The sequence below is a fragment of the Tauraco erythrolophus genome, chromosome 1, assembly GCF_009769465.1.
Source record: "Tauraco erythrolophus isolate bTauEry1 chromosome 1, bTauEry1.pri, whole genome shotgun sequence".
Classification (NCBI taxonomy): domain Eukaryota; kingdom Metazoa; phylum Chordata; class Aves; order Musophagiformes; family Musophagidae; genus Tauraco; species Tauraco erythrolophus.
Window position 1 is genome coordinate 48,217,019 of NC_141465.1, and position 13,533 is coordinate 48,230,551.

At 41.3% G+C, this 13,533-nt stretch overlaps 1 protein-coding gene across 1 annotated transcript in view; it reads left to right on the top strand.

Annotated features, from left to right (window-relative positions):
- SH3KBP1 (SH3 domain containing kinase binding protein 1) overlaps nucleotides 1-13,533 on the top strand; it is a 206,379-nt gene that overhangs the window by 53,759 nt on the left and 139,087 nt on the right. Inside the window, exon 3 of the mRNA XM_086615520.1 lies at nucleotides 3,572-3,695. Coding sequence (XP_086471646.1) covers nucleotides 3,572-3,695 — 124 coding nt within the window. The remainder of the gene's footprint in view (nucleotides 1-3,571; nucleotides 3,696-13,533) is intronic.

Sequence of the window (13,533 nt, forward strand, 5' to 3'; positions counted from 1 at the left end):
TCCCACAGGGTACTGCTAAGGATGAGTATGTTTCTGATAAGATTTCAGCTTAGTAGGACTGGCTTGGCTTTTGCTTGATTTGTTTCACTGTTTAGAGAATTTGCCACTTTTCCTTTCAATTCCCTCCTGGGTCTGTAATTTCATGCTGCTGGGGTTGATCACATTTCATGGTGCTGTGGGCAGTAGCTGTGAAAAATTATGACCCTTCTCATGAGCATCAAAGGAAACAGTACTATTACAGCCCAAACCAGTACTAGAAAGGTAGGAAAAAAGCAATCTTTAGATTATTTTGGTGACTGAAATGTGCTGTACCTTCTATATGAATTTTGGCTTAGTGGACACTCGGCATGTGTGTCGGTGTTTTTTCCATGAATAGTGGACGAGAAAGGACATGTAAGACTTCGCACCCTACAAACAAATGCCAGTGTTTGGGAGTTGGTGTGTTGTATTCCTGTTGATTTTTTCAGGAGCTAAACAAGGCTTCCTCAAAAAGCTGACAGCAGCAGTAAAGGGCACCAGAGTCATTCATCTGCAGACTGGAGGGTGCAGCACTGCTTTCTCTTACAGCAGACAATTTTCTCTGTCACTTTTGAAGTTGCAAATAAGATTTTTAAAATAAAAAAATCATACCATTGTTTCAAAATTTATGAGATCAGGATTTAATTACATTCTGACATAAAGAATGGGAAATAACACACTAATGACACATAGGAAGCAAGTTCTGGCAAGATGGGGTCTTCTGGAGGCTGTTGTCTTGTGGTCCTGTGGTCCTGTTCACATGTGAGTGTTGTTTGACTCACAAATTCTGTTTAAACTGTAGATGATTTTTTAATATACTGTGAGTTTGTCACCTATCTGCAAAATAAATTTAAAGCTTCAATGTAACAAGCTTTGAGTGGACTCATTTATATATTATATATAATTTATTATATTATATTATATTATATATTTTTAAGGCTGTGAAAAAAAGCTCATGGAATAATGTATATATTAGTCTAGTCCTTTTTTTTTCTTAGAAAGTGATATAGCATTTTCTTCTAAATGCATGCAGTGTGCTTCAGTTATCCTGTGGTTCACTTATACAAGAACTGTGTGCGCGATATTTCTTCTTCTAACAGCAGCAGCATCTATCACACAGATGCATTCACCTTTCGTGCACCTATTCGTTCACATTTGTTATTTCAGTCATGATGGTTACTGTGATGAGTTGGGTTTTAGACACTATTTTACCTCTGTGATGGCACTAGATAAAAGATTCATTCTACCCTCTGGGCAGCAGTTTATAAAACTTTTATCTCTTCTAATGGAATACTGATACGTGCACAGTAAATGTCTTGTGCAGATACAGAAGACTCTATTAATGTTGTGTAGCTAATAGTTAGCTTTGAAATACCAGTTGGACTGGGAACAAAAAAGGTTAAAAAAACCCAGTTATTAAATAAGTGCATCTTATAGAGAGTGACTTGGAAATTCTTGTTTGGGTTGATGCTGTTCTCAGATAACAACTTCAGAAACTTCAAACAGAAATTTGCTTTCTATGATTTACTGCTCATGTCTGATATGCTGGAAACCTAAATAAAATCTGTGGTATCTCCTGGGTATGGAACAGTGCTGCGGGATGGTGGAAGTTGCTACTGCACTGGAATGTGGAAGAGGGCAGTGAATGTATGAGAGTAGAAAGGGAGGAGTAGAGGTGGAGGTTTTTTACTACGGGAGGAGTTTGTCCAAAGCCGTTGCCTGTCCCTGATGCCTGCTCAATGTGGAATATCTCGTTTAATTTGCAGATGACACCAAATCAAGTAGGGGTAGTTTACATGCTCAAAGGCAAGGCTGCCATCCAGAAGGACTCAGACAGGAACCTTATGAAATCCATCAAGGTCAAATGCCAGTTCCTGTCTCTGGGAAGGAGGAATTGCTGGCGTACATACAGGCTGGAGTCTGACGGGTTTGGGAGCAACTCTGCTGGAAAGGACCTGTGGGTCCTGGTGGACAGCAAGCTGAACATGAATCAGTCATGTACTCAAGCGTTAAAGACAGCCAACAGCATCCTGGGCTTCATTAACAGACTGCACATTGAGAGAAGTGGTAATCCTCCTTTATCTGACACTCAGTAGTCCACATGCAGAATACAGCATCCCATTTTGAGTCCACCAGTAAAAGAAAGACATGGATAGACTGAAGCAAGTTTTGTGGCTGTGGGAGCTGGAGTATGTGCCCTGTGAGGAGATGCTGAGAGAGGTGAACTTGTTCAGCCTGGAGAAGAAACAGCTTGAAGAGGACCTTCCAATACACACGAGGAGGTTACCCAGAAAACAGAGCTAGGCCCTTCATGGTGGTGCCTGGTGGGGAAGTCAGGAGAGAGCAGATGGGACTTGAAAAGAAGGTTTCAGGCTGAGTATGAGAAAAATTTTTGTCACTATAAGGGCAGTCAAGCAGTGGAGCAGGTTGCTCTTGAGGTTGTGCAGTTTCTGTCTTTGGAGGTTGTCCAGACCCAACTGGGCAAAGCCTTGAACTGCCTGGTCTGACCCCAGAGGTGGCCCTGCATTGAGCCAGGGACTGGAGTAGATCCTTGCTGAGGTTCCTCCCAGCCTGAGTGACTCTGTGATTCTGACCTAGGACAACGCTTGGAGCCAAAATTTAACTTCTTTTTTACTTATTTTTTGGTACACGGTTGTAAGCACATTGTTCAGCCTCTTTAGTGTGTCAGTTCCCTGTCTATAAAGTGGAGATAACACTACTTGTCTACCTCAGTCGTATTTCAAGACAAGACTTATGAAAGGCTATGATACTGTGGATGCTTTGGCAAAGCAGATGCAGACAACTAAGCAGCTAGGCCTTTAAAGTCTGTCTGAGAAGCCAATAGAGAGGTATTGTGCATCTTCTCAAGCACTGACTGTGGAATCCTGGGAAGCTGTTCTCTGTGGGTTTACTTTCATGAAACTCCACCGTATATTTGTTCTCTGTGTGCTGCCAAAGAAGTTGATCACCTTAAAAGGTAGTCGGCTGCAAAATGTGTTAGTGTTAGCAACAGCTCTGACAGCAGGCTCCCTATATGCTTCTGCCGATTATGGTAACATTTGTCATATTTTCCTGCTAATATTTTTCTTCCTGCTATGGGAGTTGTTTCTGTGGGCTTCTCGACAGAGGGGAAGCAGACTTAGCTGCCTTTCCATCAGGAGCACTCAACCCAGTTCTGCCCAGTGCATCAAATATACAGCTAATTGATGGATAAACTGAGAAGTGTCTTTTTTTTTCTTAACCTCACCTTTCAACTTTGGTGGTCTTTAGTAAGAGATTTGCAAAGCTGTCCTACAATTTTCACACATGAATAAGGAATTATCTCTTTTAGAAAGAAAAAAAATAGTATTAGTTGGAAGAGTTACTGAAAATTACTTGAATTTTGTGGCATTTCAATTTATAAAGTCTTTGAGGTACCATTAGAATAGGCAGGGGTGTATACACAGAAATTTTAAGAAATCTTAGGAGCTGGAGATTTAGAATATTCTGTAATACCTTTTTTTAACTGTTTCTTCTTTTTCTTCTCTCCCTCCACCTGCCTTTTCTTCTGCAGGAAATAAAGAAGGACATGAAGAAAGAAAATACTGCCAACAAACCACCAGAGAAGCCTATAAATGAAGTTTCCAATGGAAGCCCTTTACTGTTGTCTGAGACAATTATTAGAACCAACAAAAAAGGTATAGTATGTGGAAGCTTAAAAGCAGATTAAATTTAGACCTTTAAAAGAAAAAAATGTAAACTTTCCTTGTTTCTAGAAGTAAAGCTAGAGTCTATTTAACTGTAAAGGCATAGCAGGAATAATAAAAAACAATTTAAAAATCTCATTGTCCTCTTAGACTGGCATATGGATGCATGTATTATGTGTAATATTTCTAATATTTCCACATTAATTTGCACAGGCATGCCTTTCTTCTTTAAGAAATCCTTCCTAGATACATTTAATTAAGGAAAGCTATATGAGAAGATTACTAAAGCTTATTAAAGTAAGGAACTAGCGGCTTGCATATATGGAGGTTTTACACAGTGATGTCAGTCCACGTTCACACATTCGTGTTCTGTCTGGGACAGAAACTGATTACTGACAGAAAAGCTTAAAAAAAAAAAAAAAAGATAAAAAAGTGGAAAGCATAAAGTTTAATGGATTAGTTTCCTGGGAAGTGCCTATCGCCATTTTCTGTTTCAGACTAGAATGTGTGCTCTTCATGTCTGGCTTGACTGCCAAAGCAGATTCCTAGGTATGGTTTTGAGTTGCTAAAATGAAAGCCTCCAAATCTTCTGTTAATTTTCCTAGCTCTCAGTCCTGCTCTCAGAAATATCAGAAGAAAACAAAAAATTGGCCATATGAAAACTGAATTTTTCTTTAGGTTATGTTTATGCTCCTATTTTTTTGTGGGAGGACAGTTGGCTATGTGCAAAAGATGGAGGATTTTTTCCTGGAGGATTCACTGGACAGATTCTTGCTTGCTGTCTTATACAGCATAATCTGCTGTCATTAATCATTGCTGTGATGTAATTTCCATTTTGGCATGTCTTCTGTACTATTAGGACTATGCATATGGAAATTTCCTCTTCTATATTATCAGTGAATATTGTATTTGAGCTGGCAGTTTGACTAGAGGTCTTAAGGTTTGCAACTGCAAGTGGGGAAGATTTAATAATTTCTGCAAAATGTATGACTTCCTTTAAAATGTGAGGGGGAGTAGTCTCCACCTCTTTTGCAAGGAGTGATGTCCTCTGAAAGAAAAAATTGGAAATAAATCTCAGAAAGCTTTGTCTTTTGAGTTTGCAATGTCATCTTGAATCTGGAGAGACGTCCAATATTTCTGCTTTGGGTCATAGATTTTTCAAGCAACAGCAGAATAAAATTACCAAGAATTATTAGTAATTATTGGTAATTTCATGGCTGCTGTACAGAACCATGAGGAGCTGGGAAATTATTTGGGGACCAAGTCTGTTCCATATTGCTTCAACTGCTATTTGGAGAAGGCTAATAGCTGTGGCAGATGCAGAATTTCGGTTTGGTCACAAGAGGATAACACTCCAAATATGATACTTAGAGCACAGGCTTTCTCCTCCTCTTTCTTCCCTCTGGCTCAGAAACTTTAAAGGATTCAGAAGATAAAGAAGTTCTTTTTTTCTATCTGTAGCTGGCAAATACAAAACTTCATATTTATTGAAAGGAGAGAAGCAAAGACTGACAGCTAGATCTGTAGCTTGAGGAAGGGGTGAGGTTTGGAAACAGCAGATTTCATATTAGGATGTTACTACATGGATTTCATTGGTAAGGATTACACTTCTCATGGCTACCTCTACATAGTGTCAGGGCTAGTAAATTTTTCATTCTGTCTGCTTCTCCACAGCTGTTTCCATTATTGCAGAGCAAGCAGTTGCAGCATGCTGTACTCTAGCACTAAGTACAGCTAAGAATGCATAGGGCATAACAAGACCAAAGAGAGCTTCTCCTCTGTTTTTCTGGGGTTGGTTTGAGCTTGGGCCAAAGTAGCCTTGTTTACGTGAGGACAGGTAAGCAAGTAGTTACTGTTTTGTTCAGTAATAAAGTCTTCTAAGATCTATGTGGCAAATCTCCTTGTGGAAAGTGTTGCGATATTTTACTGAAGAGGAAGCCCTGAATGCCACAGACATTATTTTCTTCAAGTGTTGTTTTGCTGTGATTTTTATTAAACTCTGCCTCAGTCTGTTTACTGATCACAGAATGTGACCTGACCTGAAAGAGGGTACTTTATTTTTTTTTCCTTGTTGTTGTTAGGCAGTGAGGAGGAGAGGGATGCATCTAAAGGTCTTTAGCCACTGTTCAGCAGTGAAAATAGTAGGTAGTATTATTTATTTACTTGGGCAATGTAATCTCACAACTTGGAACTTCGATGCAGATCCAGTGACATGGGAGTGAAGCGTTCTGTGCTGGTGCACTGTTTCTATTACCAAGATGGTGATAAGTGCTTTTCTACTTCTGTGGTGTTATGTTGTGTAGTTTTACTACTTAACTTGGCTGGCCTAATTTAAGCAGCGGCACTTCAGCAGGCATTTACATTTTGAGCAGAAAAATCTTGACCTCTTGGACCTCTGGCTTGTAGAGAGTTTTTCCTTGGGGAATATTGATGAGTGTCCCAACCATGGTATTCAAGGAAAATAGCTGAATTATTTGTAAGAAACACCTAAGTAGCTAAGAAGAAAATAATGGATTTCTGAACAAAAGATACTTAGGATCCAACTTTGTATCTTGTTTGTTCATGCTGATTATATCTAAGCACTGTATTGAAATTAGAGGTTCTTATAATAAAATCAGTGTAAATTGAATCAAGTTGTAAATAAGTCTCTTGTAAAGGCTTATTTCATCAAATAAATAATGGACATTACTACTTGGGATTATAGATTTAATCTAGGAACAATTTAAAATTTGGTGTAACACCACCGGTAGTAGCCTGCTGTCCTGGTTTTGACTGGGACAGAGTTAATTTTTCTTTTTAGCAGCTAGAAGAGCTCCATGTTTTGGTTTTAGGCTGAGATTCCTTATGAGAAGAATGTTGATAGTGCACTGATGTTTATAGTTAGTACCGAGACCTCAAGGCCTTTTCAGCTTCTCAGGTTTTTCCAGTGTGCAGGAGCACAACAGGCTGGAGTGGACCATGGCCGGGACAAAGAGTCCACAACTGCCCGTATGGTTGGAAATTAGATTTAGATTGAGGGCTAAACTGGCCAAAGGAGTATTCCATATCGTGCGACATCATGCCCAGTTATATAGATGAGATTTGACTGGAAAGGCACGCTTTCTCTCCGTCTCTCTCTGGGCCTCTCACTCATCTGGGATTATGATGTTGGGACTTATCTGTTTTGAGATCGTTTGCCGGGCCAGGCATTGGTCACTCAGTGGTGAACAATTACATTGTGCATCACTTGTTTGTATATATTATTATCATTATATGTATATATACACACTCATGTATTATTATTATCATCATCATTATTATTATTATCATCATCATTATTATTACTTTTAATTTTGTATTATTATTATTAAGTTGTTCTTATCTCAACCCACGAGTCTCCTTCCCTTTTCCCCTTTAATTCTCTTCCCCATTCCCAAGGGGGTGGGAGAGGGTGAGTGAGCAGCTGTGTGGTGTTTAGTTGCCGTCTGTGCTAAACCATGACACGTACCTGGAATAGTTCCTCCACTACATAGTGAGGGTGGCAACTGATTGTGGTATTATTAGTTATAGGTCACCATCTATGAATCATTCCAGTTTTTGTTATAAAGATCAGGAGAAGATGGAAGGATTTGATTTTGTCTGCTTTTCACTGGGGGCAGTAAAACCAGAACATTTCTCATCCTTTAATGTTTCTTGCTAACCACAAATACTGGTGACCTAATGGAAACAAGCAGTAGAAATGACTGCTGTGGTGCATATAATTAGGAAACTCTGTTACACTTGGTCTTGATGTGTTTGTGACAGTTAATATTTTTAGGTATTTCCTCTCTTTACGGGGTTGTAAGTATGATCTAGAAGTTAGGGCTACACCTAAGAAATAATGGGTTTATTTTCGAGGTCTGCCACAGAGTTGCTGTGTAACTTTGGCTAAATCACTTAAACTCTGTTGGCCAAATTACCACACTTTAATTTCCAAGGTGTTGTGATTTAGGCCCAACTGGCAACTAAGCTCTCTCACTCTTCCCTCTCAGAGGGATGGGGAGGAGAAAATATAACGAAAGGCTCAAGAGTCGAGACAAGGACAGGGAGGGATCACTCACCAGTTATGGTCACGGGCAAAACAGATTCATCCTGGGGAAAAAATCATTTTAATTTGTTACCAATCAGATCAGAGTAGGATAACGAGAAATAAAACCAAATCTTAAAAACGACTTTCCCTCACCACTGCCTTCTTCTCAGGCTCAACTTCTCTCCCGATTTCTCTAGGTCCTCCCCCTCAGCAGTGCAGGGAGACAGGGAATGGGAGTTGTCAATTCGTCACACATTGTTTCCTTTGCTCCTTCTTCCTCAGGACTCCTCACACTCTTCCCCTGCTCCAGTGTGGAGTCCCTTCCCATGGGAGACAGTCCTCCACAAACTCCTCTGATGTGAGTGCTTCCCATGGGCAGCAGCTCTTCATGAACTGCCCCAGGATGAGTCTCTCCCATGAGGTGCAGTCCTTCAGAAACAGACTGCTCCAGCACGGGCTTCCCACAGAGTTATGGCCTTCTTCGGGTGCAGCCACTTGCTCCAGCATGGGGTCCTCAACAGGCTGCGGGTGGATCTCTGCTCCACTGTTAATCTCCAAGGGTGGCAGGGAGGCCACGTGCTGTCTCCCCACGGGCTGCAGGGGAATCTCAGCTCCGGCACACCTCCTCCCGCTCCATCTTCACTGACCTGGTGTCTGCGTAGCTGTTTCTCTCACATCCAGCTCCTCTCTCTGCTGCAGGTTCTGCAGCCGTTTTTATATTTTTTTCCCTTTCTTAAATATGTTATCACAGAGGCCGAATATGTTACCAAATATGTTACCACTGTCGCTAATTCGCTTGGCCTTGGACAGAGGCAGGTCCCAGGGAAGGAGCCAGGGAAGCTTCTAGCAGCTTCTCACTGGAGCCACCCCTGTTGCCCCTGCCCTGCTACCAAAACTCAGCCACACAAACCCAATACACAGGGTTAGGTCTCTGAATGTGTATTGGTTTCTCAGATAGGCAGAGGTGTGGGGTTTTTTTTCTGATTTATTGTAGTGGCATATCCAAATTTATTCATAACTTCCAGATATTTCACGTGTATCTGCCTCAGTCTGCCTATTGGCAAAACCTGGGTTTATATCTGCCTCATAAAGATGTTGAAGTCTGTGTAGCATGGTAGCGATGGCAATTAACATCTAGGAAACTGAACGTTTTAACGTAGCATTCCAGTGAGTTCATGCTTCACCTCTGAAAGGCTCAAAAAAGGACCATTCGCTGGAGTGTAGAGATGGGGTAAGGGAAACGTAAAGTCCTTGTGCTTTCCTCGACAGTTCCCAGGGCTGCCGCAGCTCTAGGTGAGTTTTGATGGGTGCTCCAGGTGCTGCATTGTCAGCCCCTGTCTAGGGAAAAAGGCCGTGGCACTGAACGACCTGTCTGAAGCTGTATGACTGCCAGCTGTGGTTGGCTTGCATATCTTGTGCTAGAACCTGGGAGGGATCATTCTTTTGCTTCTTGCTACAGTTCAGATGCCAAGAGAATCCTTTCCTGGCTGGGTGTGGGTCTTTTAGTGCAGCTTTTCAGTGTCCCAGAATTTTTGTTTGGCATGTAGAACTATTGTTCTAAAACTTCTGTAAAGCTGACTTAAAGATAATATTAAAAAAATCTTTTTTTTCTGTTTAGAATTGGCATTGTTGCATCCTGATAATAACAGGTTGGGAAAGCCTTTTCTTCCCTGAGAACATTTCCAGATTATTTGGAAAAAGCGAAATTATTGCTATTGTTACTATTATTTAGTAATGTAAGAAAATTACAGTCATATCTTGGAACAGAAAAACACTGGAAGATATCTTTTTTAAAAAAAAAATACTTTTCCAACATGGTGAAATTCTATTTTTTCTAAGTTAACTTCCAAAATCTAAAAACAGATCTGAAGGTGTACAGCTGTTTCAGATCTATCATAAATTCAGTATGATCTTCATCCACATATAAAGGGACATAATGGAAACTTGCATGCAATGAACTTAACTGTTAAATGGCTATGGCTTATTTTAGGATAGTTTTGTTCTGATTTTTGAGTAACCTGTTTTTAAGTATCCTATTCATTGCATTATTTAGTGTGTCTGGGAATAGGAGCCCACTTGGAAGACCAGATTGCAAAGCTGAAGTTGATAGTTACTTTGGAAGTAAACTAACAACAATTTTTAGACAAGTAAAAGTATTTGAGCAAAAAATATATTTCCTTGCCAGATGTATTTGTTTTATATAAACTGTAAATGCAGTCTGCACTGAGGTTATTCAAGCCAGCAAATCTGGAACAGCTCATCATGTGTTACATGTTCTTAATCAGAGCCAAACATTGAAAGCAAGAAAAATTTTTTTTTTTTTCTAGTTCTCTTGAGAATTATTTATTTTCCTTCCACCCTACACTTAAATAATAAAGAGAATTTGCATCCTGTCTTAAAAGGGAGAGTTTTGTGAAAGTAGGCTTGATGACTTAATAGGTTTATGTTATGAATAAATAACAAGTCTGTTGTATGCAACACTGAGATTTAAGGCTATTCTTGTAAATTACAGAAGTGGGAAAAGTATTTTACAAGAAAAATGCTTCATCATTTGGTTCAATAGTTTTATGATTATTTGGATACAAAAAGGCATGCTATTTATTAAAAAGACAAGCTGATGGAGACTCAGCATATGAGTGTGTCGACTCTGAGATTTATATTAAGTAATGTATGTAAGCTATGATTCTGGTCATAAGTTTCAACAGAAAGGCAAACCTCAAAATTTCCTTCATAAAATCTTTTATTGCTAAACCTAGTGCAAACAACTGCCTTTGTCATGCGCTAGTGATGTGTTTGATGAGGTGTCTGACCCTAAGTACGCTCAGCTTTGGTTTTTCTTTCCTTTCAAACACAGGAAGTTAGAATGCATTATATGATGTTATTTGCATCATGGAGACGTGGTGGGATGAATCCTATGACTGGAGTGTTGGAATGGAAGGATACAGGCTCTTTAGGAAGGACAGGCAGAGGAGATGAGGAAGAGGTGTTGCCCTCTATGTCAATGACCAGCTGGAGTGCATGGAGCTGCACCTGAGTATGAATGAGGAGCTGACTGGGAGCTTATGGGACAGGATTAAAGGGAGGGCAGGGACAGGTGGCATTATAGTGGGGGTCTGCAGGCCACCTGACCAGGAAGACCAAGTGGATGAGGCCCTCTATAGACAGATAGGAGCAGCCTCGCGTTCACAAGCCTTGGTTCTCACGGGCAACTTCAGACGCCTTGATATCTGTTGGAGGGACAACACAGCAGGGCATAGGCAATCCATGAGGTTCCTGGAATGTGTCGATGATAACTTCCTCCTCCAGGTGACTGAGGAACCAATGAGGAGAGGTGATGTGCTGGACCTCGTTCTCACCAACAAGGAGAAGCTGGTGGGGAGTGTGAAGCTCAAGGGCATCCTTGGCTGTAGTGACCATGAAATGGTGGAGTTCAAGATCTTTAGGGCAGTGAGGAGAGTGCACCGTAAGCTCACTACCCTGGATTTCAGGAGAGCAGACTTCAGCTTCCTCAGGGTTCTGCTTGGTAGAGTACCATGGGAGAAAGGCCTGGAGGGAAGAGGGGCCCAAGAAAGCTGGTTAATATTGAAAGATCACCTCCTCCAAGCTCAGGAGTGATGCAGCCCAACAAAGAGGAAGTCAAGGAGAAACACCAGGAGGCCAAACTCAAACAAAGGAAGCCTACAGAGGATGGAAGCACGGACAGGTAGCCTGGGAGGAATACAAAGAAACTGTGCAAGCAGCCAGGGATCAGGTTAGGAAAGCTGAAGCCCTGATAGAATTAAATCTTGTCAGAGATGTCAAGGGCAACAAGAAAAGATTCTATAGGTACGTTGGTGATAAAAAGAAAACTAAGGAAAACGTGGGCCCTCTCTGGAAGGAAACAGGGAACCTGGCTACCGAGGGTATGGAGAAGGCTGAGATACTCAATGACTTCTTTGTCTCAGTTTTCACTGGCATGAGCTCCAGCCACACAGCCCAAATCACAGAAGGCAAAGGCAGGAACTGGGAGAATGAAGAACCGCCCACTGTAGGAGAAGATCGGGTTTGAGTCCATCTAAAGAACCTGAAGGTGCACAAGTCCATGGGACCTGATGAGATGCATCCGCGGGTCCTGAGGGAAAGGACTTCGGGGTGCTGGTCAATGAGAAGCTCAACATGAGCCGGCAATGTGCGCTGGCAGCCCAGAAAGCCAACTGTATCCTGGGCTGCATCAAAAGAAGCGTGGCCAGCAGGTTGAGGGAGGTGATTCTGCCCCTCTACTCTGCTCTCGTGAGACTCCACCTGGAATACTGCATTCAGCTCTGGAGTCCGCAACACAAGAAGGACATGGAGCTGCTGGAACGAGTCCAGAGGAGGGCCACGAAGGTGATCCGAGGGCTGGAACACCTCTCCTGTGAAGACAGGCTGAAAGAGTTGGGGTTGTGCAGCCTGGAGAAGAGAAGGCTCTAGGGATACCTTCTAGCAGCCTTCCAGTACCCGAAGGGGGCCTACAAGAAGTCTGGAGAGGGACTTTTTACAAGGGCATGTAGTGATAAGATGAGGGGCAATGGCTTTTGTAGACTGGAAGAGGGTAGATTTAGATTAGATCTAAGGGGGAAATTCTTCCCTCTGAGGGTGGTGAGGCACTGGAACAAGTTGCCCTGAGGAGTTGTGGATGCCCCATTCCTGGAAGTGTTCAAGGCCAGGTTGGATGAGGCTTTGAGCAACCGGATCTAGTCGCAGGTGTCTCTGCCTGTGGCAGGGAGATTGGAACTAGATGATCTTTAAGGTCCGTTCTATGATTCTATGATTAATCTGTCTTTTGTTTGGATTATCTTTCTGCTGTTTATACATTCAGGCCTTCTCCACAGTCAGGCTTTGAAGTTTTTGTGCCAACTTCAGAGAAATTATAGCAAGCATGAAAAAAAAAAAATCCTTTTGCTTTTGAAGATCAGCTAATTGGTGTATAATCAGTATATGGTTTACACAAATATGCACAGGAACATACTTCTCAGACTATTAAGGTTAAAATATGTGTACAACATATGACAAATCCAAAATGAGACATAAAAAAATTAATGGCACAGGAAACTCGAGTTCGGCAAAATATTTATTCTTTGAGTTTAAATACCATATCTGCATATGCAGAAGTACTATTCAGATAATGCACATTTACTTTAAATGTATAGTTTATTGAAAATAAATACTTGGATAATTTTTACTCTTGGATAAGCTACTCTGCACTGAAAGGCACTGCTTTCAGTTCAGAGAGGCAGGAAAAGACGCTGGTCTCTGCTGGACATGTGGGTGACATTCAGAAAGAAGCTTGGGTGGGGGTGGTGTCTGTGTGTAGTGTGTGTGATCTGTAGTGGTTTAACAAATTTCTTCTGGAGGCAGGTGAGAAGGGCTCTCATCCCATGCCAGAGGAAAGATGTCTACTTGGTGAAGTTCCCGTTTGATTATTGAAGATGGAATATTATTTTACACATGCAACCCATAGAGGATCCATGGAAAAATGATTCTCTCTGGCATTTTAGTTTCGTGATTCTTTCTTGTGATGAAAAAAAATTCTCTACCGTGAAAGTGAGGGACACTTAATGTTCATGGAACATAGCTAGTTTCAGAGCTGATGAGTGAGATGCATTCAGATGAGGGGTAGTTGTCTAATATGTGAACTTCCTTCCTGGCATCATGGGGCCAGGCTTTTGCATTCAATGTCTTTTTATATAAATTCATTTAAATAGTAAGGGAAATCAAAACAGTGCAACTTGAAACTATTGTATTATATGTCTGATGCCATAA